Here is a 23,559-nt window from a genome sequence, read left to right as displayed (position 1 = left end):
AATCTGCAAAAATGTCAACAATTCTGTGTTTTTCTGTCAATATGGGGTGCTGTGTGTACATTAATGAGGAAAAAAAATTAACTTAAATGATTTTAGCAAATGGCTACAATATAACAAAGAGTGAAAAATTTAAGGGGGTCTGAATACTTTCCGTACCCACTGTATATATATATATATATATATATATATACCTTGCTACGTGTACTGCGTTAGGCTAACTGAGACTTGTCATTTGCACTTATATATTGTTGCTCTTTTGTTAGTCTTGTCTGCTTCTATTGTCCTCATTTGTAAGTCGCTTTGGATAAAAGTGTCTGCTAAATGACTAAATGACTATGATAATATTCAACTTGAAAAAAGTCGGCACACCTAGGCTCCAAAAATACAAAAATGTAACAACAGACTATCGCGTTTCAAGCATGCAGGCTTTTCATCAGACTGATCAGCGTGCATGCTTAAAATGCCACCTATGTGATAGTTTGTTATTACATTTTTGTACTTTTGGAGCCTAGGTGTGCCGACTTTTTTCTATTTTCATGATCAATCTTTTTTGTTGAGCACCTGTTTGAGAATTTTTCCATTGATGTGTGCGCTTCTGTTTTGATTTAATTTTTACTGATATGATAATATTCAGCCAATAAATAAAGCTGTGCCTTTGATTCACAAAGTTAATAATTTTTTGAAACTGAACCGAATTGTTGCAGCCATTCAAGCATGCTGCTTTTTCCAGGTGAAGAACAAGTTCCCAGTAGGCGTGGATGATATTTCCTCAGAGCACCAGAAGTTTAGCAGTCTGGCCACGTCTGAGTTTATGAAACGCTCCTTTAAAGATGAAAAAAGAGAATACCTGAAAAAACTCATGGCAAGTTTCAAATGCGCATCTCACAATAATGCAGCTGTTATTTGAACATATTCTTAAATATGCAAAGCCTTGTTTCATTGTGCATTATTTTAAATGATAGGTAGCTGAAGTATTTAAATATTGCCCTTATGTGTGAAGAAGTGCACAGATGGTCATTCCTTCAACCATAACTCAGCTATGGTAGTATATCAGACTTTTTCCAGCGTGTATATGTGATGCATGTATGTGTGTTTTTGTATGTTTAGGAAGACATAGATATGTACTATGTAGGTTTGCTGCAAGAGAATGAGATGGCATCAGAGAAAAAGTGCAGAGATCTGCTGAAGAATCTGTTCTCTGACATGAATAAACGGCTGCAGGATGGAGAGTACAGTCAATCTGGAGGATATGAACTTTACTGCAGAGACAGAGACACCATTGTTGAACAGTACCGCAGAGAACCCAATAAAGGTGTATCGGTGAGGACAAAAAGTGTTTTTGTGAAATTGTTCTTTGAATATATATGAAGGTATGAGTGTGCCTATACAGTAAAAGTTCTGTAATATATGTATGTTTATGTGAAGGCTGAGGCCGTGCTGAATGAGTTTCTGAATGAGCGAGGACCAGAAGCAAACAGCATCCTCTACACAGATACAAAACTCACTGAAAATGACAGAAAGATTCAAGGTAAATCTTTACCAACCTAATGAATATTTGTAATTCGTATTCTTGTAATTATGCTGTTTCATCCTGGAGCATTTGTAATTTAATGAACCCAAAAGCCCAAACTGTTACTGAAGAGCATCTCTAAGGCATCTTGGGGTTCAGGTTCGGGAGGTTTGGTATTAACATCATATTTCACATAATTTTTCTTGTTTTCTATCTTGACTGACAGAGGAAAAGGAAAAGAATGCTCTGCTGAAACAGAAGTATAAAGAGGAAGAGGAGAAACGCATTGAGAGTGAGCGAATAATGCAGGCCGAGAAAGAGCGGCAAGAGGACCAAATGAGACAGATGCAGGAGAAGTTCAACAAGGAGCTGGAGCAGCAGCAGCAGGAGATGGACAGAGCCATTGAGAGCAAACTGAAGGAGCGGGAGGAGATGCTAAAGAAAGGCTTTAGCGAGAAAGCTGATCTCCTGAACGAAGAGATAGCGAATCTAAAAAAAGAAAAGGAAAGTTCTGGTGGTTTAATGAAGGAATATGTGATGCCTATTTTAGGAGCTGTGGCAGAAATCCTTCCAACTGTCTTTAATTATAAAGTGCTGAATAAAGCACTCACAAATATATAATTACCCCTTCCATGCAAATCTCTGTTACATCACAAATTGATTTATTCATATAGCTTACAAGACACAAAGTAGGTTTTTATTTACTGTATTTTGTTTGTTAACAATAGCATCCTAATTCACATACTTAATGTACCGTATACTGTGTAATAAAAGTATGTCCTTTGTTGCTGGTGATGGGAGTTTGGGTTCTTTGCCGCTTTCGCCTCCTGGCTTGGGGGACACTTCAGAATCTCACTGGAATTAGTAGGTCATCCGGGTACTTTTCACCTACTGTTTTTCAAATGCTATGAATTCTGACCTACTACTTGCCTCACATGCTGTTTTTTTTTTGCATACTATATAGCAGGGAAGTGTTTGATTTCGGACGCAGAGACTATTAGATGAGAAACTGAACTGGGCTGGGCTTTATAGGCTTTATAGATTGAACTCATTAACTTACGCAGTTATTGAACCAAACTGAACCAACAATGAAATGACTTCTACTGAATAATTAAATGTTTACTATTGTTTTTTTAGAGCTGCTTTACAGAATTGAATTTTGTTTGCATCATTTGAATCAACATTTTCCTGTAAAGCTGCTTCAAAACAATCTATTGTATAAAGCACTATATAAATAAAGATGACTCAACTTAGTAAGACACAAGTATGTAAGTATTTTGTAGACCTCTATTTCACATTCTGTCATACTGTTTTTTGGATGTAAGCATTACATTCTCTAAATCATTAAATGCATCAGATAAAATATTATTTAACTTGTAGGTTCAGAAACAAAATAACTTGTAGGTCGTCACAAAGTTCTTTTATTCCTTATCCCATTTTTGTAGTCAATTTGATTTGTGCAACATCAGCCTTAGAAACTGATGGAACTGGTTTCTTGTGTACATTTATTTTATTTTTTTATTAAGAACAAGGGATTTAGGATGCAAGAAATGTACACTGTAAATCTTGCCAAGTAACGTCATCATAAAGGTATATAGGCCAAACCAGAAGGCTACTTTTCCATAGGTGTTCTTAAGAATTCCATACTGGATTTCTACTTTATGTGTAAAATATGGTCTGTGGTGAACATTACTTGAAGAGGCTGTTCTACAAAAACTGCACATTCATATTGCAAAATGAATTTTGAAGTAGGTTTTTTTTTCAACACAACTGAGAAGTTGCTATAAGAACTTCAATGGTTGTCTAATTTTCAAGTGCATCATTGTAATTGTCCTTATGCTGTTGGCACGCATTTGCCATAGATCTTTATTTTGGTTGTATTTTAGCATTTTTAAAACATATTCAAATATACAAATTGTTAATTAATTAATTAATTTATTTATTGTAGTTGTAGTAGTAGTAGTAGTAGTGAAAGTATTATACCAAGTAGGTGTTTTTGCAACATTTTTAAAGCATTTCAGATATGTTATTTTGTGGTTCCTAGAATGTTTTTAAAATCTTATCTCGCGCACGCGGAAAGTATAACACAGGCTTAACTGCCCCCTCATAAAAACAAACAAACAAACAAAAAAATTCTATGCATTCACTTTTTATATACTTTTATTATCATTTATCCCTCCCTGTCCTAACTTTTGCTATTTTGAAAGATGACTGAAACCTTGTATAACGGGCACTTCTCGTGTTTATTGCTTTGGATAAAAGCGTCTGCTAAATGAATAAATATGTAAATGTAAATGTGTAAAACGTTCTGTAATGAAGGAAAAAATACTGAGTGCACCTGGTAGCCTATCTGAGCTGCGTATTCATGCATTTTTTTGAATAAATGAATTTTGAGTACAAAATGAGCATCATGATGTTTATTAGGGCCCAAGCCAGTAAGGCGCAGGGCCCTATTGTTTTTCTTAGTATTATTCTTATTCTTCTTATTATTATTACGATTCTTTCTAATTTTTTTCCACGGTTATTGGGGCTTTTGGGGCCCTTAATGTGCTCAAAAACTCTTGAAAATTGGCACACACCTTGGAATCTGCGGCCCTTAGAGCCGAGCGGAGACTGGTGCACGGGCGTGGCACAGGGGCTCTACAGCGCCCCCTGGAATATGGTGGGACATATATCATACATACTTGCATGTATACATATGAAACTCGGTACACATATAGATCTCATCGAGCCAAATAACTTTCACACTGCATGTCATACGCTCCGCCCAACAGGAAGTTGGCTATTTAGGGTTTTGTGAAAAACACATGCTCTGGAATTTGATATACTCGTCCTAGGTTTTTTACTCGATTGCCACCAAACTCGGTCAACATGATCTCAAGACATTGGGGATGAAAAATTGTGAGGGGATTTTTGATATCTCAAAAGGTTTGCCCGTGGCGAGGCAATGAATTTATGGCGAGAAATGAGAAACAGGAAGTGTCTAATAACATCCACATACATTGTCTGATTTTGATCAAACTTCTGGGGTTTGTTCGTTGTATGATGCCGATCGCATACATGTGACTATTAGGAGTCAAAGATATAGCGCCACCAACTGACGCACTGTAAAAAATAAGTGTAATTTTAACTGTAAAATTTGGTAAAAACGCTACGGAAAAAAAATTTTAATAGGTTAACAGTAAGTTCCCATACTATATACAGGGAAAAACTGTAAAATATCTAACCAGACATTTCATGTAATTTTACAGCAAAATGCTGTTAATTTTACAGTTTTTAGAAGTAGAAATAACAAATCAATGTATAATTTACAGTCAAAAACTGTAAACTGATATTCCCAGAATTCCCTGCATGACACTCCACATTTGAAAGTATTTTGTTTAAATAATCATGTTTTTTTAATAGTTTTTGTTATTAGTTATGTATATTTGGGCTTTATGTTACATCTTCTGTTGTTTAATGAAAGTTTAATGCATTATATAAGTATCATGTGTGTTACCATGATGGTGTTTTGTGTTTGCATGAATGATTCTGTGCACCTTCTGTATATTAGTATATACTTCTGCTTGTGGCGAAGCTACTTGTGATGATCTTTGATTCTTCATGTGGCTTTCTCTTTTACCACCTGCATTATTATGGTGGTTGTCAGTATGTTAAAGGTACAAAACAGATTTTAATAGCAGTGTGCATTGTTGAATTTACTGGTTTACATTCAAATTTTCTTGTTTGTAAATTACAGTTTTATACTGTAAAATGTACAGTTCTTGGCTGTAAATGTGTTTACAGTTTTTCTGTATTTTTTACAAAATTATTCTGGCAACCACAGCTGCCAAAATTATTTTGTAAAAACTACAGAATTTTTTTGACAGTGTATATTTCTTATTATTACTGTAATATTTAAACTTTTACTTTAATATTAATGTATATTTATTGTTTTAATCTATTAAATGGACTCATATTAATGCAGTTACTGTTTTGCACATATTCAGTTATCCTATCCTTATTATCATATCAGCATGCACTGCACATGAGAAAGACTTTGAGCAGTTTCTCTCATCGGACTGTTGTCCAGCCAGACGGTTCATAAGGTAAGACTTCCCCGTACGAGTCCCACCACAGACACCACCACCACCGGCTCATTGATCCCATCCAGAATGTCTCTGGCCTCTTTCTTCACACGCAGCTTCCCATTTTCATCGTTTTCAATGAGACACACCGGAGCGTACATGAGTCCGCCACACGCCATGACTCTGCAAAAGAAAACAATAAAACACAACAAAGAAATTCTTGTGATTTCATAGTTACACACAGAAATATAAAAAATAAAGATTACATTTTGATATTGCCTTATTGATAGACAGATGGAGAAAATGAGGCTGTTAGCCTACCGTTAGCGAAGTGAATTGTTGTTTTAAGCAGAAAAACATAAAGAAGTTGTCCCGGCTACAAGGCTATAGCATGTGAGGATCCTGCAGGTGGCGCATCGTTTGTAGCCTTTTCTCACAGCAGCTAGAATAATTCAATGTATCAATTTGATGGCGGATTGTAATCCAGACAGGATTATGTGTTTATGAAACACATGTGAATGAAATTAAATGATTTTCCAGTTTTAAATGTGCTTCTGATTACAGACAGCCTGGGATTACACAAGATTTGTATTTTAAAGATAACCAGTTCGAAGGGAGCATAATGTGCTTTTTGGGTAAAATAATTTCTTAATATGAAATTCGAATGGTATGACAATTAGAGATTAGACTGTCCAGAAATTGAAATCTACACACTAATACACACTACTCATAGCCACCAATGCTAATGTTGTTAACATTAATCATTTGAGAATAAAGTATAACAATAATAATAATAATAATTTGCACAGTTTGATGTGATATGAGCTAACTGATCTTTAGATTAAATCACCATTGGTACACTCTTAAAAACAAAGGTGCTTCACGATGCCATAGAAGAACCTTTTTGTCTAAATGGTTCCATAAAGAACCATTAACATCTGAAGAACCTTTCTGTTTCACAAAAGGTTCTTTGTGGCGAAAGAAGGTTCTTCAGATTATAAAAAGGTAAGAAAGAGATGGTTCTTTAAAGAACCTATGACTGAATGGCTCTTTGTGGAACCAAAAATGGTTCTTCTATGGCATCGCTTATTATTTATTATTTTTAAGAGTGTAGCGCGATTTATTGTAATGCTTTTTTCCTCAGTTGGTCAGAACAAACGTGGCAGACTTGTTACTTACTTGTTCAGATGACAATATATGGTGAAAATTCTTATTTGGGTCATATATTCTAAGACATAGGCTAGGATCTGTGATTGCGAAGTACAGTAAATATCCACACCGGTGCGGTGACTGACTGCCACACACACATACTCCTCAAAACATTAGATTCATCCGCGCTGGAACACAATAAGTGGCTGTGCCCAGCATGATTAATATTTAGTGTGTAGCATACTAATTAAAGGGAGAGTTCACCCAAAAATGAAAATAATTTACTTCCCCTAGTGTTGTCCACACATAACAAACATGTTGGTTTTAGCAGCATTCTTCAAAGTATTCTGCAGAAAAACAAATGTCAGAGGTTTGAAAAAACATACATAAATGATGACAGAATTCTGGGTTAACTATACTTTTAAGTAAATTACTAGAAACACTTTTCACTAGTCATCACTATGCAGACAGTGAATGCTGCGATAAAATGCTTGAAAAATACACATTCAGCAGATCCAAAGCTTGTTGTTGGACAGTAGGTCTCTTCAGTTAAGATTCCCCCAGTTTCTGCAGAAAATAACATGGTGTAATGGTCAATGCAGACATTTACTTACTTTCTCATTGGCTCTAACTGCCCCTTGCTAGTCCAGTCAAAGAAGTACAATAAAGATTATGTCCACTTTCTTAGACTGCAAGCTTTGCTTGGTGTTCACAGGTGTCTGAGGAGTAACGTCTGCCATTTCTTCAGCGATGAAAGCACTTCTCTTGATTACTAGAAAAAAAAGAATTATTAAAAGAAATATTAAATAGAATTAAAAGAAATTTGTGGCATGTTAAGAGAAACAATCAGTTATTCCTGTGTCTCTCTACATGTTGAGTGAAGAAGCAACTAAAGTAGCAACAAAAGTGATGAACTGTGATGCTGTGTTTTGTGTTGTATAGCCAGTTACATGTGTTTTGGCAGAGGTGAGCATCTGTACATGTACAGTCTGCTATTTAGTAACTTTAAAAGAAGAACAGATCTATTGCAGTTGATCTCAGAAATACTGATGCATATTAATATGATTGCAGTACATTCTCATCATAAAAATTCCCAAACTTTTTTGGCCGGGCCCCCCCTTTTTTAGAGAAAAATATTTTTACTGTATAAAGGCTATAACTAGAACTGAAATGCAAATTATTGATGGGAAGGGCTTCCATAACAAAAAAAACAAAAAAAACGAATTAATAGTTATGACTGTGGACTAACATTTCTGTCAAAATAAATAAACAATTGTGCACGTGTTTTATTATTCTACAGAGCCCATGAGCAGGATTTCAGATAACTGATGGAGCTGTTGTTTGTCAGCGTGAATTGAATCTGAAAACACTTTCACGTTCGATTCCTGCATTATGGATAGGCCAGTGATAGTGCATTTTTCCAAACAATGCCATGAATAGAGCAGAGGATAGGCAAAGGAGGTGTTTATCTGTTTCTCTGTAATTGTATGTACTTGCAGTGGTTTATGTAGGCCTAAAGATTTGCAATTTCTCTTCAATTAGATCAATGAGCCGGTGGTGGAGAAAATGCTGAATGTCTTTCTCAAGTGCAGTATATGTTGATATGATAATGAGAACATAGAAGCTGAATGTGTGTACATCTGTCAATATCTGAAAACAGTAGCTGCATAATAATAATGCGATTGTCTCAGGCTTTGCTCTCGGCAGCACTATTGAATCAAAGACCAAAGGCATCTGGATGTGGTGTGTCCCCCTCACCCTAATAAAAAAGGACACACTCTGGTGCTGCTGGACACAGAGGGACTTGGTGACGTGGCGAAAGTGAGCACAGTCACTACTCACTAACTACTACTAATAATTTCCCAGTCTCAGTTTGCCATTGGTACCTCAGAATGAACAGTATTAAGTTGTATTGTGTTCTGAATGAAGTTGCTTTGATCTGAAGACACTCTGTGTTTCAGGGAGACTCTAAGAATGACGGCTGGATCTTCTGTCTGGCTGTTCTGCTCAGCAGCACATTGGTGTAAAACAGCCGCGGCACCATCGATAACACTGCAGTGGAAAAGCTGCAGTATCCTTTAATCTGCCACACAACCCACTTCCTCTTTCACATATACAAAGTACACTTTACAAGATGCTGTTATTTCTTAATGTGCTGCAGCTACGTTGCTGAGCTCGCTGAGCATACCAAGATCAGGTCAGCAGAAGTAGCAGATGAGGAGGAAGGGGAAGATTCTGAGATTGTGAAGTTTTTCCCATCATTCACCTGGGTTGTGAGAGATTTCACCTTGGATTTGGTAATTGATGGGAAGAAAGTGACAGATGACAATTACCTTGAATTTGCCCTCAATCTGAAGAAAGGTATTTTAGACAGAATTACTGTCACACCTTCTCACTGTTTGGACTTTGTTTTCTTCATGGTTTCTGATTTGAGTTCATCATTAGGTTCAGGTGTGTCTTGTTAATTATCCTTGTTTGGTCTGTGTTGCTCTCTGTCTGTTCATTGTGCTCTGGTCTTACTTCTATGATACGTGTGTTGAATGCCTTCTCCTTGTTTGGATTAACCTATTTGTGGATTTATTAAAGACTTCTCATCTTTATCTTCGTGTGTGTTGTACAACACAGTTTGCTGACAGAAGACCGGACCTAAAAAGATTACATTTAGCAGCATCATTTCACCCGGTTTGTTTTTTCGTTTTGTCAGTGTTTTTGTTTGATCATGGACCATTTCGCCGCCGTCACCCTGCTGTGCCTTGAGCAGGGTAATCGCTCCCTCAAGGAACACCTGGAGGAATTCCTCAGTCTTGCTTATCTAACCACCTTCCCGGGATGACTGCCTCAGTACGTTCTTGAATGCTGGCCGGAACACCGCCACCATAGCGCATTTGTCCGGGGAGGGTCCTTGAGGGACTGTCCAGTCATCTTCATCCCCCATCTCTCTCTGTCATCTCCTCTTAGTTGTGGGGCTCCATCTCGGGCCAGCCTGGAGTCTCCGTCTCCTGGACCTGAGGAGCCTGTGGCTCCGCACCACCTCATCCCTCCGTCCTGACCCCTGCGCCTGTGCTCCTCCCACCCTCGTTTCCGGCATGGACCATCGGCCATTCAGCCTCGCCAGGCTCCCTCGGTCAGTTGGCTCCACCTGGGTCAGACATAGCCATGCCTCCGCTGCGGACTTGTGGGCCGTCCACTGCTCTCCGGCCCTCCTCCCCTTTGGCTCCAGCGAGCTCTGGCCTCTGGATCCTCACCTACATCTCGGGCAATCAGTGCTACGGCTCTGTCGCAGCTGCCTGGATCCTCAGCATTGGAATACCGTCCTGGCTGTGGCCTGGGCACCTGCCATCACACCCCTGCTCAATGCTCCTCCTTGGCTTTTACCTCCATCTTCTCCACCCTTAACTCTGTTTGTCATCCTCCTCCAGAACCTCCACCAGTTTTCCCTGCCGGCCACCTGCCCTTCGCCATCCCTCCGCCAATCTTCTGACCCTTCTCTCTCTGTGGTGCGAGGTCACACCTTCTGGGAGGGGGGCTATATGTCACACCTACTCACTGTTTGGACTTTGTTTTCAGTTTGCACCATTTTCACTGAGTTTGTTGTCATGGTTTCTGATTTGAGTTCATTATTAGGTTCAGGTGTGTCTTGTTAATTATCCTTGTTTGGTCTGTGTTTTTAAGTTGCTCTCTGTCTGTTCATTGTGTTCCGGTCTTACTTCTATGATACGTGTGTTGAATGCCTTCTGCTTGTTTGGATTAACCAGTCTGTGGATTTATTAAAGGGGTCATATGATGCTATTTTAAAGATCATTTTGTGTATTTGGTGTAACAGAATATGTTGACATGCTTTAATGTTCAAAAAACACATTATTTTTCAAATATTGTACATTTTTGTAGGTCCTTTATGCCCCGCCTCTCATAAACATATCGTTTTCAACAATGCCCCCTCCTTTGACAAGCGCAGTCTGCTCTGATTAGCCAGCTGACCCAGTGCATTGTGATTGGCACGCGTCAGAAATGTAACGCCCCTTACCATAATCGCGAGCTTCAGCTTTCAAAGTAAATATCAAGACAGTTAATAATGTCGTTAGTTTTACCATCAGTTCAAGCTCGAAAGGGCAACAGAGTCGCATGACAGACACAGTGATGATGCAGTACACAAGCCGCGGTTAAGACAGCTGATGTGCTATGATTTCTGACAGGCAGTTCACTCTCCTGTGATGTGACCCTGTTCCTGTTGTAAATAAATCTTAACCAATGATTCCTAATTGCATCTACTTCCGGAAGGCCAAATAAAGTGCTTTTGCTTTCTGGTAGTTCAACGAAGGAATATGTGATGCCTGTTTTCTCAATCGGGCTCAAACTGATAAGCGATATTAATGATGCCGTTGTTTACAATACAACCGGAGCACATGCCGCTGAGGTGAGGGGCGGGACGCATAGACGGGCACTAGAGGCGGTTTAGCCAATCACAACACACTGGGCTAGCTAACCAATCAGAGCCCATCGCCTATTTCTGAGGGCGGGGCTTCATAAAAACAGGAAAAGATCAGCCCATTTCTCAGAGAAGGGACAGAGCTGTGTGGAATAAAGGTAAATTATGTGAAAAATAATGTGTTATTAATAATGTTTTTTTTTTTTAAACGAGGCATTAACACATGTTAGACTGCACCCCATAAACACAATCAAGCCTAGAAAAAAACCAGTGAACCACCCCTTTAAATGGTTGTCCAGTTTATAAAGTGCATCTTTGTAGTTGTAGTCCTTATGAGGTTGGCGGTTTTGCCACAGAAATTTAAAATTAAAATCTAAATAAAACATTCAGTTGTACATTTTTTTTTCTGTAGTATTGAAAGTATTTTGAGGCTGCTTAAAAATACCAAGTAGATATTTTTACAACATTTTCAGCCACTTTAATCAGGAATGTACAGCCATGGTAAGAAACAGACACGACACAGGAGTGTTCCATGTTCAAGCTTCTTCAGAGGTTTATCCAGTGCCAAGGATACATTGTCATATACTGTATACACAGTCAGCCTGAATCAAAAGAATCATTTATTATATTTCACAGAAAACTGCAGTCACCACATTCAGCATACAGGGATGTCAAAATAAACAGCATAGCATTTCATCCATCTGATTACAAGCAAACAAAAACAAAAAAGTGAATACACTCCAATTGAGTTTAAGAACATTTGGTCTGTTAGATAAACATTTAAACACGAAAGTACCACACTATTGTTCACTAACAAAGCTCTTACTGGACACAGATATTGACCATAATTTCAAAATGGTCAAATATTGTGGTCTAATCATTGGACGGTTCACAGGAAGATTTACATCAGGATTCAAAGATTTTGTGAATCATTTTAACATTACATGGAAGAAGGCAGTCACTCTGATAACAGCTTTGATCATAGTTCATAACATATCTGTAACAAAGTTCGTTGTTACGGGAAGAAGGAGGTGGGAACCGGCGAACATTTAAACATAAAGCTTTAATTATAAAATAAACACACTGTCATCGCTCCTTCTCTTATCCTTCCGGAGCTCTTCCGTGGGTCTCGAGTGTGGCGTGCAGGTGATGCTCATTAGCACTCGCGTCACTGGCCTCGCTAGTTCCCACGGCTCTCGGCCGAGTCGGCCCTGCCCATGCCACAATACTGTATCCATTTTCAAAACAGTTTTGAAAGCAAGGACAGACCAAAACCAACTGCTTTAGGAACAAAACCCGGCAACAAAAAAGTCGCCGCAGTGCCGATACCATCCACAACCTTGCTTAGTGTGGAGCGTTGGGACGTTTCCTGTTTATTCATATCTCCTTTCAGGCTATCAACTTCTCTCTGCATCCTGGCAGCCTCCTGCTGAAAGCCCTGCTGTAGAAGAGCTTCCCTTTCCTGCAACACAAACAGCAACTGAATTAAGAATGGCTATTCCTAATCTTGACCATAAACAGCGTTTATATTCCAAAAACATTACAAAAAGAATATTGCTCTAACCTTGAGCATTACACTTCTGCAATTAATTCAAACAAGCCAAACATGTACAGACTCCATTGGTATTACAGACTCCATGTACTCCTTTAAGCACAGCATTGAACATGTGACACTTTTTTTAGAGTAAGCATCCTGTTTTACCTTCACTTTTGCTTCCAGGACTCGTTCATTGTCTCTCCTCATTCTCTCCTGCTCTCTCTCCATCTGACTAATGATCTGATTCACATGCTCATCGTGGGTTCTTTGCATGTCTTTAAACGCCTGCTCCTGTAACCAGTTCTGTTCCTCTAGACCTCTTTGCCACTGCTCCCGAATCTCATTCTTTAGTCTTTGCACTGTATTGAAAAAGCGAAAGTTTAGTCAATACATAAAACAGGTATTTAGTAATGAAAGACTGAGTTACTGTAAGTAAACAGTATATTAGTCACAAAATCTGTTTTTTACTCTTCTGTGCTCTAATTTAAGTCATTGTACTGTCTTGTCTATCATTGGGAGCCTTGACTGATAGACAGGTATGCAGCTGATTGAATTGTACCCTCTTTCTCCTGTTCCGCTGCGCTGAGAGATTGGTCAGCTTGTAGAATCATATTTCCAGCCTCTTCCTTTGCTCTCAAATATATACTCAACACTTCCTCACTCTGTGGGGAAAAACACATTTCTAATCATTCAAAATATCAATGGGAGTTTTGTTGGGATTGCAACAAATCATACTTTAAGGAAGGAAATTTATATCAAAATTTAAATAATTTACTCACCCTCATGTCGTGAAAAACCGACATGGTGTTAATTTTGTTGATGCTGCTATTTTCCGTAAAATGACAGTTCGTAGTTACCATGGCTGTCAAGCTCCAAAATGAAAATATTTATGTACCATAAAGTACCATAAATGTTGCCCATATGTCTTGTGCACTATATTAAATATCTTCTGAAGCCATATCATATTGAATGTCATCTGATAAATTGGAATATTGCACATCAGTTCATTAGTCATTCATGGTGTTGTTGTTGTGCTTTTTCTTCAACAAGTTTTAAAGTTTGACAGCCCTGATCATTACAAACTGTTATTGGATAAAAAGTATCATATGTACATTCTTCAGAATTTTTAGTTTTGTGCTTAAAATAATAACAGCATATAGATTTGCAAACCTGGGAGTGAGTAAATGTTTTCAAGTTTCAGTTTCACAACTGTTATCACGTCAGCATTAAAGATGTTTATCAGTGCTGCTAGATGCTGTTGTGACCTTCCCAAACAATTAAACGTGAGAAAAAGCATGCATGTCTCAAATGTACCATTATTTGTGAGTGTGCTTTTGCTCTGTAGTCACTGGTCAGCTGTGTGAGCGCGTCTCTGTACTGTCCGTATCCTCCAGGTTTCAGGTATGATCCATCAGAAAAGCTTTTTTCCAGAGATTCAAACACCTCTCGCCGAACTTCCTCACACTGCATGCGAGATGCTTCATGATTCTGCAGGCACATATCTTGATATTCATTATGAATCTTCCCCTAAATCATGAGAAGAAATGAGAGAGTGAGCAAAACTGTTTACACTTTAATCATAAAGACAGAATATTGTTCATGGATTGAATCTCCATTTCTTGAATCTGTGCACATATTCACTATAATAAATGCAAGTGTAGTACAAATTTTCTACGTTTTAAAGGTTCATGCATTTAAATACTTTTAATTAAATGTTTCAACTACACATGCATAAATGTAAAATATGTAAACCATTTGATTATTCAGTTTCATTTAATGGAAATTCGTAACACAATTGAAATGTCTAAATCTTAACAGGCTGCAATATTTTTAATGTGTGTATTTGTGCATGCATTTTTTAGATAATATTGCAGATTTTGCAAAAGAAAAGGAGTCTGTGATAGTTCTCTTTTGAATTTTTTGTTGAGAAATGATCACAGCATTTTGTAAATGAATGTGTCCAGTTCAATTTAATTCAATTTTGATGATTTATTTTTATTTTGTTTTGTTTTTTATAACTGATGGAAAGGTAAAAATGATTTTCTATGCTAATCAAGATTTTGCCACAGGTGTTGCTGATGGAGCTTCTCTTGTATTGAACCTGAAACTTTCCTTGTACTACTTCTTACTTGCAAACGCAAATAGAACATGACAACAGTTTATTTGACATCAAGAAGCAATTTCATTATTTTGTAGTACGTCCAGTTCTACTTTCCCATTGTCAGTACATACTGATTGTGTATTATGAACATTTAGAGCATAGTGCAAGTATGCAAATTAGGACACAGTATAGTTCAGATAGTTTCTGTTTCAAGTTGATCTTTCTATATTTATGTCTGCTTGTCACTGATTTCCTGTTTGTCCCTAATTTTGTTTGGTCTATATGCAGAAGTTAATGTACCATGAGCTCTTGATGGTACATCTGATCATTGTCATTGAAGGCCATGGTGATAAAAACTTCAATGCCCTTCTTCTCTGCAATTTTGTGGATGTCGGACAGCTCTTCTGGGCGCATAGGAAGCTGAGCAATGCTGAGCATCTCAGTCATGTAGAACTGCAGGGCCCGTTCCACTGCACGGACATTCTGGATCTTAGCCAGAGACACGACTGCATTCTCCAAACAAGGAACCTTCCCGCTGCGTATCGCCTCGACATAAATCTCAGCAAGATTACCCAGAGCTGTCAGGAAACACAACTCCTTAGTTCAGTCAACTGTATGTTTTTTGTACACAGTCCATTGATCATTGGTTCTCAAAAGAGATTCACAACTGTCATAAATTTGTTCTTTTTAAGGGATTTTGTGAAGGCACACACACCTGTTCCAGTAATTGTACGGCCTCCATTGATGGTTTTTGGCTCTGCATTGTTGTAGATGTAATGGCAGAAGGTGTTTGCCTGCTCAAGGAACTCTGAATCCAATTCTTTCTCGGACAGTTCCTCCATTCTTCTCATGTTTTGTGTGCTAGCAGGCCGAGGGAACACAAAGCACTTCCTCACCGCAAAGAACTGTCGCAAACAACGACGAGGCATGTTGTACTGCTCAGTCTGAGGTGAGCTACCTAAAATAAGATAATTATGGAAGCATAATATATATTGAATATATTATGAGTGCTAATTTACTGTATGCAATGGACACTTTTATGTTATACCTAAAACTGTTAAAGGTGCTGTTTTTGAAATGTTATAATACATTTTCCTATCCTATTTTAGGCCATTTGTAGGTTGATTGGCAGTTATGAACTTTCAACATTGCTGTTTTCTTTTAGCAACCCATCTATCAGCATTGGCTCAACTCCATTAATTTGAATTGAGAAATCAGTTTTTCCAAACAAACCAAAGATGTCATGTTTTGAAAGCTTGTTCAGAGACAGCCATAATTTCTGCAATTATGACTAGTGACTTTTTGATGTTTTTCAACAAGACAAAAATCATCTGTGATGGCATTTATGCCTGTTAGTAAAAGAGTATGTCCTGTATGTGTTTAATATCAACTCTTTATCTCACCTGGTTTGAGTTTCAATGCGCCCTCCAGATACTCATCTGATGTTATTAGTTTATCCCCCCATTTCAGTTCCAAAGTAAAGTCACGAACAGCCCAGACAAATGATGGAAAAACACGCATGAAATCTGCTGATCCGTCCTCGACTTGACCCACTTCTGCCTTCACACGAATGTTCTCCGTCAGCTCTGTAACGTAGCTACATTCAGCACTGTTCAGGAGGAATAACACTGGTGCCATTTATTAACTGTGTTTATTAACCGTTAACTCTGAATACATCATATGTGTGTGAGAAGGATACTGCAGCTTTTCCAGTGCCGTGTTGTCAATGACTCCTAAGCTGTTGTACACTAGACTGCTGCTGAGAAGAACAGCCAGACAGAAGATCCATGTGTCATGTTTCTCATCCCCCTGAAATATTAAAAGTATGTGTGAGTGCCAGTAAGTGGCCACTTATTTACATTTAGTAGCAAAAGGCCATATAAAGGCCAAATAATTCTGTGCAGTGAATCTTCTCGTCTGGTGATTAATTAAAGGACAGTGAAAGCATAAGGTGATGGCAGATTTTATTGCTATATAGAGATAACATTGCTATAGATGCTTTCTGGTTTTCCTACTCACCTTCTCCACGTCCCCAAGTCCCTCTGTGTCCAGCAGCACAAGAGTGTGTCCATTTTTATTAGGGTGAGGGACACACCACATCCAGATGCCTTTGGTCTTTGATTCAATAGTGCTGCCGAGGGCAAAGCCTGAGACAATCACATTATTAAAGTCAATGACAAATGTGACCCTGGACCACCAAACCAGTCATAAGTAGCATGGGTAATAGCAATAGCCAGCAATGCATCGTATGGGTCAAAATTATCGATTTTTCTTTTATGCCAAAAATCATTAGGATATCAAGTAAAGATCATGTTCCATGAAGATATTTTGGAAATTTCCTACCGTAAATATATCAAAACATAATTTTTGATTAGTAATATGCATGCTAAGGACTTAATTAGGACAACTTTAAAGGTGATTTTCTCAATATTTAGATTTTTTTTTTTTTTTGCACCCTCACATTGCAGATTTTCAAAGTTGTATCTCGGCCAAATATTGTCCTAACAAACTATACATCAATGGAACGCTTATTTATTCAGCTTTTAGATTATGTATACATATCAATTTAAAAAAATCGACCCTTATGACTGGTTTTGTGGTCCAGGGTCACATATATACGGTAAGAAGGAGGTGGGAACCGGCGAACATTTAAACATAAAGCTTTAATTATAAAATAAACACACTGTCATCGCTCCTTCTCTTATCCTTCCGGAGCTCTTCCGTGGGTCTCGAGTGTGGCGTGCAGGTGATGCTCATTAGCACTCGCGTCACTGGCCTCGCTAGTTCCCACGGCTCTCGGCCGAGTCGGCCCTGCCCATGCCACAATACTGTATCCATTTTCAAAACAGTTTTGAAAGCAAGGACAGACCAAAACCAACTGCTTTACCCGGCAACACCGGCAACAAAAAAGTCGCCGCAGTGCCGATACCATCCACAACCTTGCTTAGTGTGGAGCTTTCCTGTTTAGAGCTTCCCTTTCCTGCAACACAAACAGCAACTGAATTAAGAATGGCTATTCCTAATCTTGACCATAAACAGCGTTTATATTCCAAAAACATTACAAAAAGAATATTGCTCTAACCTTGAGCATTACACTTCTGCAATTAATTCAAACAAGCCAAACATGTACAGACTCCATTGGTATTACAGACTCCATGTACTCCTTTAAGCACAGCATTGAACATGTGACACTTTTTTTAGAGTAAGTATCCTGTTTTACCTTCACTTTTGCTTCCAGGACTCGTTCATTGTCTCTCCTCATTCTCTCCTGCTCTCTCTCCATCTGACTAATGATCTGATTCACATGCTCATCGTGGGTTCTTTGCATGTCTTTAAACGCCTGCTCCTGTAACCAGTTCTGTTCCTCTAGACCTCTTTGCCACTGCTCCCGAATCTCATTCTTTAGTCTTTGCACTGTATTGAAAAAGCGAAAGTTTAGTCAATACATAAAACAGGTATTTAGTAATGAAAGACTGAGTTACTGTAAGTAAACAGTATATTAGTCACAAAATCTGTTTTTTACTCTTCTGTGCTCTAATTTAAGTCATTGTACTGTCTTGTCTATCATTGGGAGCCTTGACTGATAGACAGGTATGCAGCTGATTGAATTGTACCCTCTTTCTCCTGTTCCGCTGCGCTGAGAGATTGGTCAGCTTGTAGAATCATATTTCCAGCCTCTTCCTTTGCTCTCAAATATATACTCAACACTTCCTCACTCTGTGGGGAAAAACACATTTCTAATCATTCAAAATATCAATGGGAGTTTTGTTGGGATTGCAACAAATCATACTTTAAGGAAGGAAATTTATATCAAAATTTAAATAATTTACTCACCCTCATGTCGTGAAAAACCGACATGGTGTTAATTTTGTTGATGCTGCTATTTTCCGTAAAATGACAGTTCGTAGTTACCATGGCTGTCAAGCTCCAAAATGAAAATATTTATGTACCATAAAGTACCATAAATGTTGCCCATATGTCTTGTGCACTATATTAAATATCTTCTGAAGCCATATCATATTGAATGTCATCTGATAAATTGGAATATTGCACATCAGTTCATTAGTCATTCATGGTGTTGTTGTTGTGCTTTTTCTTCAACAAGTTTTAAAGTTTGACAGCCCTGATCATTACAAACTGTTATTGGATAAAAAGTATCATATGTACATTCTTCAGAATTTTTAGTTTTGTGCTTAAAATAATAACAGCATATAGATTTGCAAACCTGGGAGTGAGTAAATGTTTTCAAGTTTCAGTTTCACAACTGTTATCACGTCAGCATTAAAGATGTTTATCAGTGCTGCTAGATGCTGTTGTGACCTTCCCAAACAATTAAACGTGAGAAAAAGCATGCATGTCTCAAATGTACCATTATTTGTGAGTGTGCTTTTGCTCTGTAGTCACTGGTCAGCTGTGTGAGCGCGTCTCTGTACTGTCCGTATCCTCCAGGTTTCAGGTATGATCCATCAGAAAAGCTTTTTTCCAGAGATTCAAACACCTCTCGCCGAACTTCCTCACACTGCATGCGAGATGCTTCATGATTCTGCAGGCACATATCTTGATATTCATTATGAATCTTCCCCTAAATCATGAGAAGAAATGAGAGAGTGAGCAAAACTGTTTACACTTTAATCATAAAGACAGAATATTGTTCATGGATTGAATCTCCATTTCTTGAATCTGTGCACATATTCACTATAATAAATGCAAGTGTAGTACAAATTTTCTACGTTTTAAAGGTTCATGCATTTAAATACTTTTAATTAAATGTTTCAACTACACATGCATAAATGTAAAATATGTAAACCATTTGATTATTCAGTTTCATTTAATGGAAATTCGTAACACAATTGAAATGTCTAAATCTTAACAGGCTGCAATATTTTTAATGTGTGTATTTGTGCATGCATTTTTTAGATAATATTGCAGATTTTGCAAAAGAAAAGGAGTCTGTGATAGTTCTCTTTTGAATTTTTTGTTGAGAAATGATCACAGCATTTTGTAAATGAATGTGTCCAGTTCAATTTAATTCAATTTTGATGATTTATTTTTATTTTGTTTTGTTTTTTATAACTGATGGAAAGGTAAAAATGATTTTCTATGCTAATCAAGATTTTGCCACAGGTGTTGCTGATGGAGCTTCTCTTGTATTGAACCTGAAACTTTCCTTGTACTACTTCTTACTTGCAAACGCAAATAGAACATGACAACAGTTTATTTGACATCAAGAAGCAATTTCATTATTTTGTAGTACGTCCAGTTCTACTTTCCCATTGTCAGTACATACTGATTGTGTATTATGAACATTTAGAGCATAGTGCAAGTATGCAAATTAGGACACAGTATAGTTCAGATAGTTTCTGTTTCAAGTTGATCTTTCTATATTTATGTCTGCTTGTCACTGATTTCCTGTTTGTCCCTAATTTTGTTTGGTCTATATGCAGAAGTTAATGTACCATGAGCTCTTGATGGTACATCTGATCATTGTCATTGAAGGCCATGGTGATAAAAACTTCAATGCCCTTCTTCTCTGCAATTTTGTGGATGTCGGACAGCTCTTCTGGGCGCATAGGAAGCTGAGCAATGCTGAGCATCTCAGTCATGTAGAACTGCAGGGCCCGTTCCACTGCACGGACATTCTGGATCTTAGCCAGAGACACGACTGCATTCTCCAAACAAGGAACCTTCCCGCTGCGTATCGCCTCGACATAAATCTCAGCAAGATTACCCAGAGCTGTCAGGAAACACAACTCCTTAGTTCAGTCAACTGTATGTTTTTTGTACACAGTCCATTGATCATTGGTTCTCAAAAGAGATTCACAACTGTCATAAATTTGTTCTTTTTAAGGGATTTTGTGAAGGCACACACACCTGTTCCAGTAATTGTACGGCCTCCATTGATGGTTTTTGGCTCTGCATTGTTGTAGATGTAATGGCAGAAGGTGTTTGCCTGCTCAAGGAACTCTGAATCCAATTCTTTCTCGGACAGTTCCTCCATTCTTCTCATGTTTTGTGTGCTAGCAGGCCGAGGGAACACAAAGCACTTCCTCACCGCAAAGAACTGTCGCAAACAACGACGAGGCATGTTGTACTGCTCAGTCTGAGGTGAGCTACCTAAAATAAGATAATTATGGAAGCATAATATATATTGAATATATTATGAGTGCTAATTTACTGTATGCAATGGACACTTTTATGTTATACCTAAAACTGTTAAAGGTGCTGTTTTTGAAATGTTATAATACATTTTCCTATCCTATTTTAGGCCATTTGTAGGTTGATTGGCAGTTATGAACTTTCAACATTGCTGTTTTCTTTTAGCAACCCATCTATCAGCATTGGCTCAACTCCATTAATTTGAATTGAGAAATCAGTTTTTCCAAACAAACCAAAGATGTCATGTTTTGAAAGCTTGTTCAGAGACAGCCATAATTTCTGCAATTATGACTAGTGACTTTTTGATGTTTTTCAACAAGACAAAAATCATCTGTGATGGCATTTATGCCTGTTAGTAAAAGAGTATGTCCTGTATGTGTTTAATATCAACTCTTTATCTCACCTGGTTTGTGTTTCAATGCGCCCTCCAGATACTCATCTGATGTTATTAGTTTATCACCCCTTTTCAGTTCCAAAGTAAAGTCACGAACAGCCCAGACAAATGATGGAAAAACACGCATGAAATCTGCTGATCCGTCCTCGACTTGACCCACTTCTGCCTTCACACGAATGTTCTCCGTCAGCTCTGTAACGTAGCTACATTCAGCACTGTTCAGGAGGAATAACACTGGTGCCATTTATTAACTGTGTTTATTAACCGTTAACTCTGAATACATCATATGTGTGTGAGAAGGATACTGCAGCTTTTCCAGTGCCGTGTTGTCAATGACCCCTAAACTGTTGTACACTAGAGTACTGCTGAGAAGAACCGCCAGACAGAAGATCCATGTGTCATGTTTCTCATCCCCCTGAAATATCAAAAGTATGTGAGCACCAGTAAGTGGCCACTTATTTACATTTAGTAGCAAAGGCCATCCAGTTTAGAACTGATATGTAAAGTCCTAATACTTCTGTGCAGTGAATCTTCTCATCTAGTGATGGTAGATATTTTTGCTATGTAGAGATAACATTGCTATGGATGCTTTGTGGGTTTCCTTCCTCCTCACCTTCTCCACGTCACCAAGTCCCTCTGTGTCCAGCAGCACCAGAGTGTGTCCTTTTTTATTAGGGTGAGGGGGACACACCACATCCAGATGCCTTTGGTCTTTGATTCAATAGTGCTGCCGAGAGCAAAGCCTGAGACAATCGCATTATTAAAATCAATTACAAATAAGGATGTCCAAAATGACAAACAAATCTTTGAAAAGTCCAGACGGCAATCCAGAACTGAAGAAATTTAATCTTTGTATTCAAGTCGGTTTTCTCTGAAAAAAATATACTATTACTCAGTGTTGGGGGTAATATATTACAAGTAACGCAAAGCCTGAGGCGTATTCATTTCACTTTTGGTGTGAAAAGGCTTTTATATTTGCCAAAAATATAACTTTTTTATTTTAAAATCAAACAAGCAAGCCCTGTCCAGATTTAAAAAGTAATGCAAAAGTAACGTAACGCATTACTTTCCATAAAAAGTAACTAAGTAACGTAATTAGTTACTTTTTTCATGGAGTAACGCAATATTGTAATGCATTACTTTTAAAAGTAACTTTCCCCAACACTGCTATTACTAAGAAAAGCGACTCTCTTTTATGATTGTCACATGCGAACCACATAATATGGTTTCCTGCATGTTGGTAACACAACCTGATTGATATTTTCTCAATATAAAAAATATTTTCTCTATTTCTTCCTCTTTTTAAGAGAATAATAATGGTGGCAAAACTGCTTAATAATTTCAGCTTTCTAGTGCGCTTATTTTTTTTTTATTGTTGCTTTGGCAAATATTCCAGTTACCTTGGGCATACATCAGCACTTAGTGGTGAGAATGCAGCATCATTCAACTGTTTTTAGTTTCCGATGCCATTATTGAAATGCTTTACTCAGTTGGTCATGATTCTGTGAGCGGCAATGTCAGATAATGGAAGGTTACTGAGATTAAGCGAGTATTATTCGCCTGGTTATACAATCTCAACCACTCCAAGTAAAATAAAACAGGTTTTATTGGCCAATTGTTATAACTGAAGATTCATGTGGGTGTGCACAGCTGTAAACATAAAGAATATTTTGTGTCTTTATGTGTAAAACATTTTATAATGAGGAAAAAATTTACAGAGTACACATATTTTTAAAACTTTTTTCTTCATTACCATCTCAGGACAGCTATATACCATATTTACTTTATGCCCCATAAAAAAATTGAACTAAAATGTAATTTAAGGTATCTTTTCAGTAAATTATTTTTTGGACACATAATGAGCATAGACCCTTCATTAATATTTTACCTTTTACTTTATTATTAATTTATATTTATTGCTTACATTAATGAAATTATCTAATTTTAGTGAAGTGACCGTTTTGCACATAATATCGTGTCAGCATTTTCTCTCACCTGACTGTTGTCCTGCCAGGCGGTTCATAAGGTAAGACTTCCCCGTACGGTAGAGTCCCACCACAGACACCACCACCACCGTCTCATTGATCCCATCCAGAATGTCTCTGGCCTCTTTCTTCACGTGTAGCTTCCCATTTTCATTGTTTTCAATGAAACACACCGGAGCGGCCATGAGCCCACCACACGCCATGACTCTGCGCAAGAAAACAACAACAAAACAA

The 23,559-nt window shown here is 37.8% G+C and overlaps 2 protein-coding genes and 1 long non-coding RNA gene across 3 annotated transcripts in view; 2 read left to right on the top strand and 1 right to left on the bottom strand.

Moving 5' to 3' along the window:
- The window catches only part of LOC107690109 (guanylate-binding protein 1), a 12,412-nt gene extending 9,991 nt beyond the window's left edge, over positions 1-2,421 (top strand). Inside the window, 4 exon segments of the mRNA XM_074187008.1 lie at positions 731-862; positions 1,108-1,320; positions 1,426-1,528; positions 1,737-2,421. Of these exon segments, the coding sequence (XP_074043109.1) occupies positions 731-862; positions 1,108-1,320; positions 1,426-1,528; positions 1,737-2,131 (843 nt within the window). The 3' untranslated portion in view covers positions 2,132-2,421.
- A 6,067-nt stretch (positions 2,422-8,488) lies between these two features.
- LOC107690348 (uncharacterized) lies at positions 8,489-8,934 on the top strand. Its single transcript, XR_001634428.1, has 3 exons — positions 8,489-8,547; positions 8,688-8,797; positions 8,888-8,934. It is a non-coding gene; the product is annotated as an uncharacterized LOC107690348 (long non-coding RNA).
- Positions 8,935-11,632: 2,698 nt separating this feature from the next.
- LOC107690079 (guanylate-binding protein 1-like) overlaps positions 11,633-23,559 on the bottom strand; it is a 12,056-nt gene continuing 129 nt past the window's right edge. The window contains exons 2-11 of the mRNA XM_016488322.1: positions 23,336-23,532; positions 16,810-16,937; positions 16,490-16,599; positions 16,194-16,387; positions 15,506-15,748; positions 15,091-15,368; positions 14,004-14,216; positions 13,249-13,351; positions 12,855-13,048; positions 11,633-12,614 (exon numbers count right to left, since the gene is read on the bottom strand). Of these exons, the coding sequence (XP_016343808.1) occupies positions 12,393-12,614; positions 12,855-13,048; positions 13,249-13,351; positions 14,004-14,216; positions 15,091-15,368; positions 15,506-15,748; positions 16,194-16,387; positions 16,490-16,599; positions 16,810-16,937; positions 23,336-23,528 (1,878 nt within the window). The 5' untranslated portion in view covers positions 23,529-23,532 and the 3' untranslated portion in view covers positions 11,633-12,392. The remainder of the gene's footprint in view (positions 12,615-12,854; positions 13,049-13,248; positions 13,352-14,003; positions 14,217-15,090; positions 15,369-15,505; positions 15,749-16,193; positions 16,388-16,489; positions 16,600-16,809; positions 16,938-23,335; positions 23,533-23,559) is intronic.

This window comes from Sinocyclocheilus anshuiensis, unplaced genomic scaffold, assembly GCF_001515605.1.
Source record: "Sinocyclocheilus anshuiensis isolate Anshui unplaced genomic scaffold, SAMN03320099.WGS_v1.1 scaffold785, whole genome shotgun sequence".
NCBI lineage: Eukaryota > Metazoa > Chordata > Actinopteri > Cypriniformes > Cyprinidae > Sinocyclocheilus > Sinocyclocheilus anshuiensis.
This window is presented reverse-complemented; position numbering and strand designations above follow the sequence as displayed.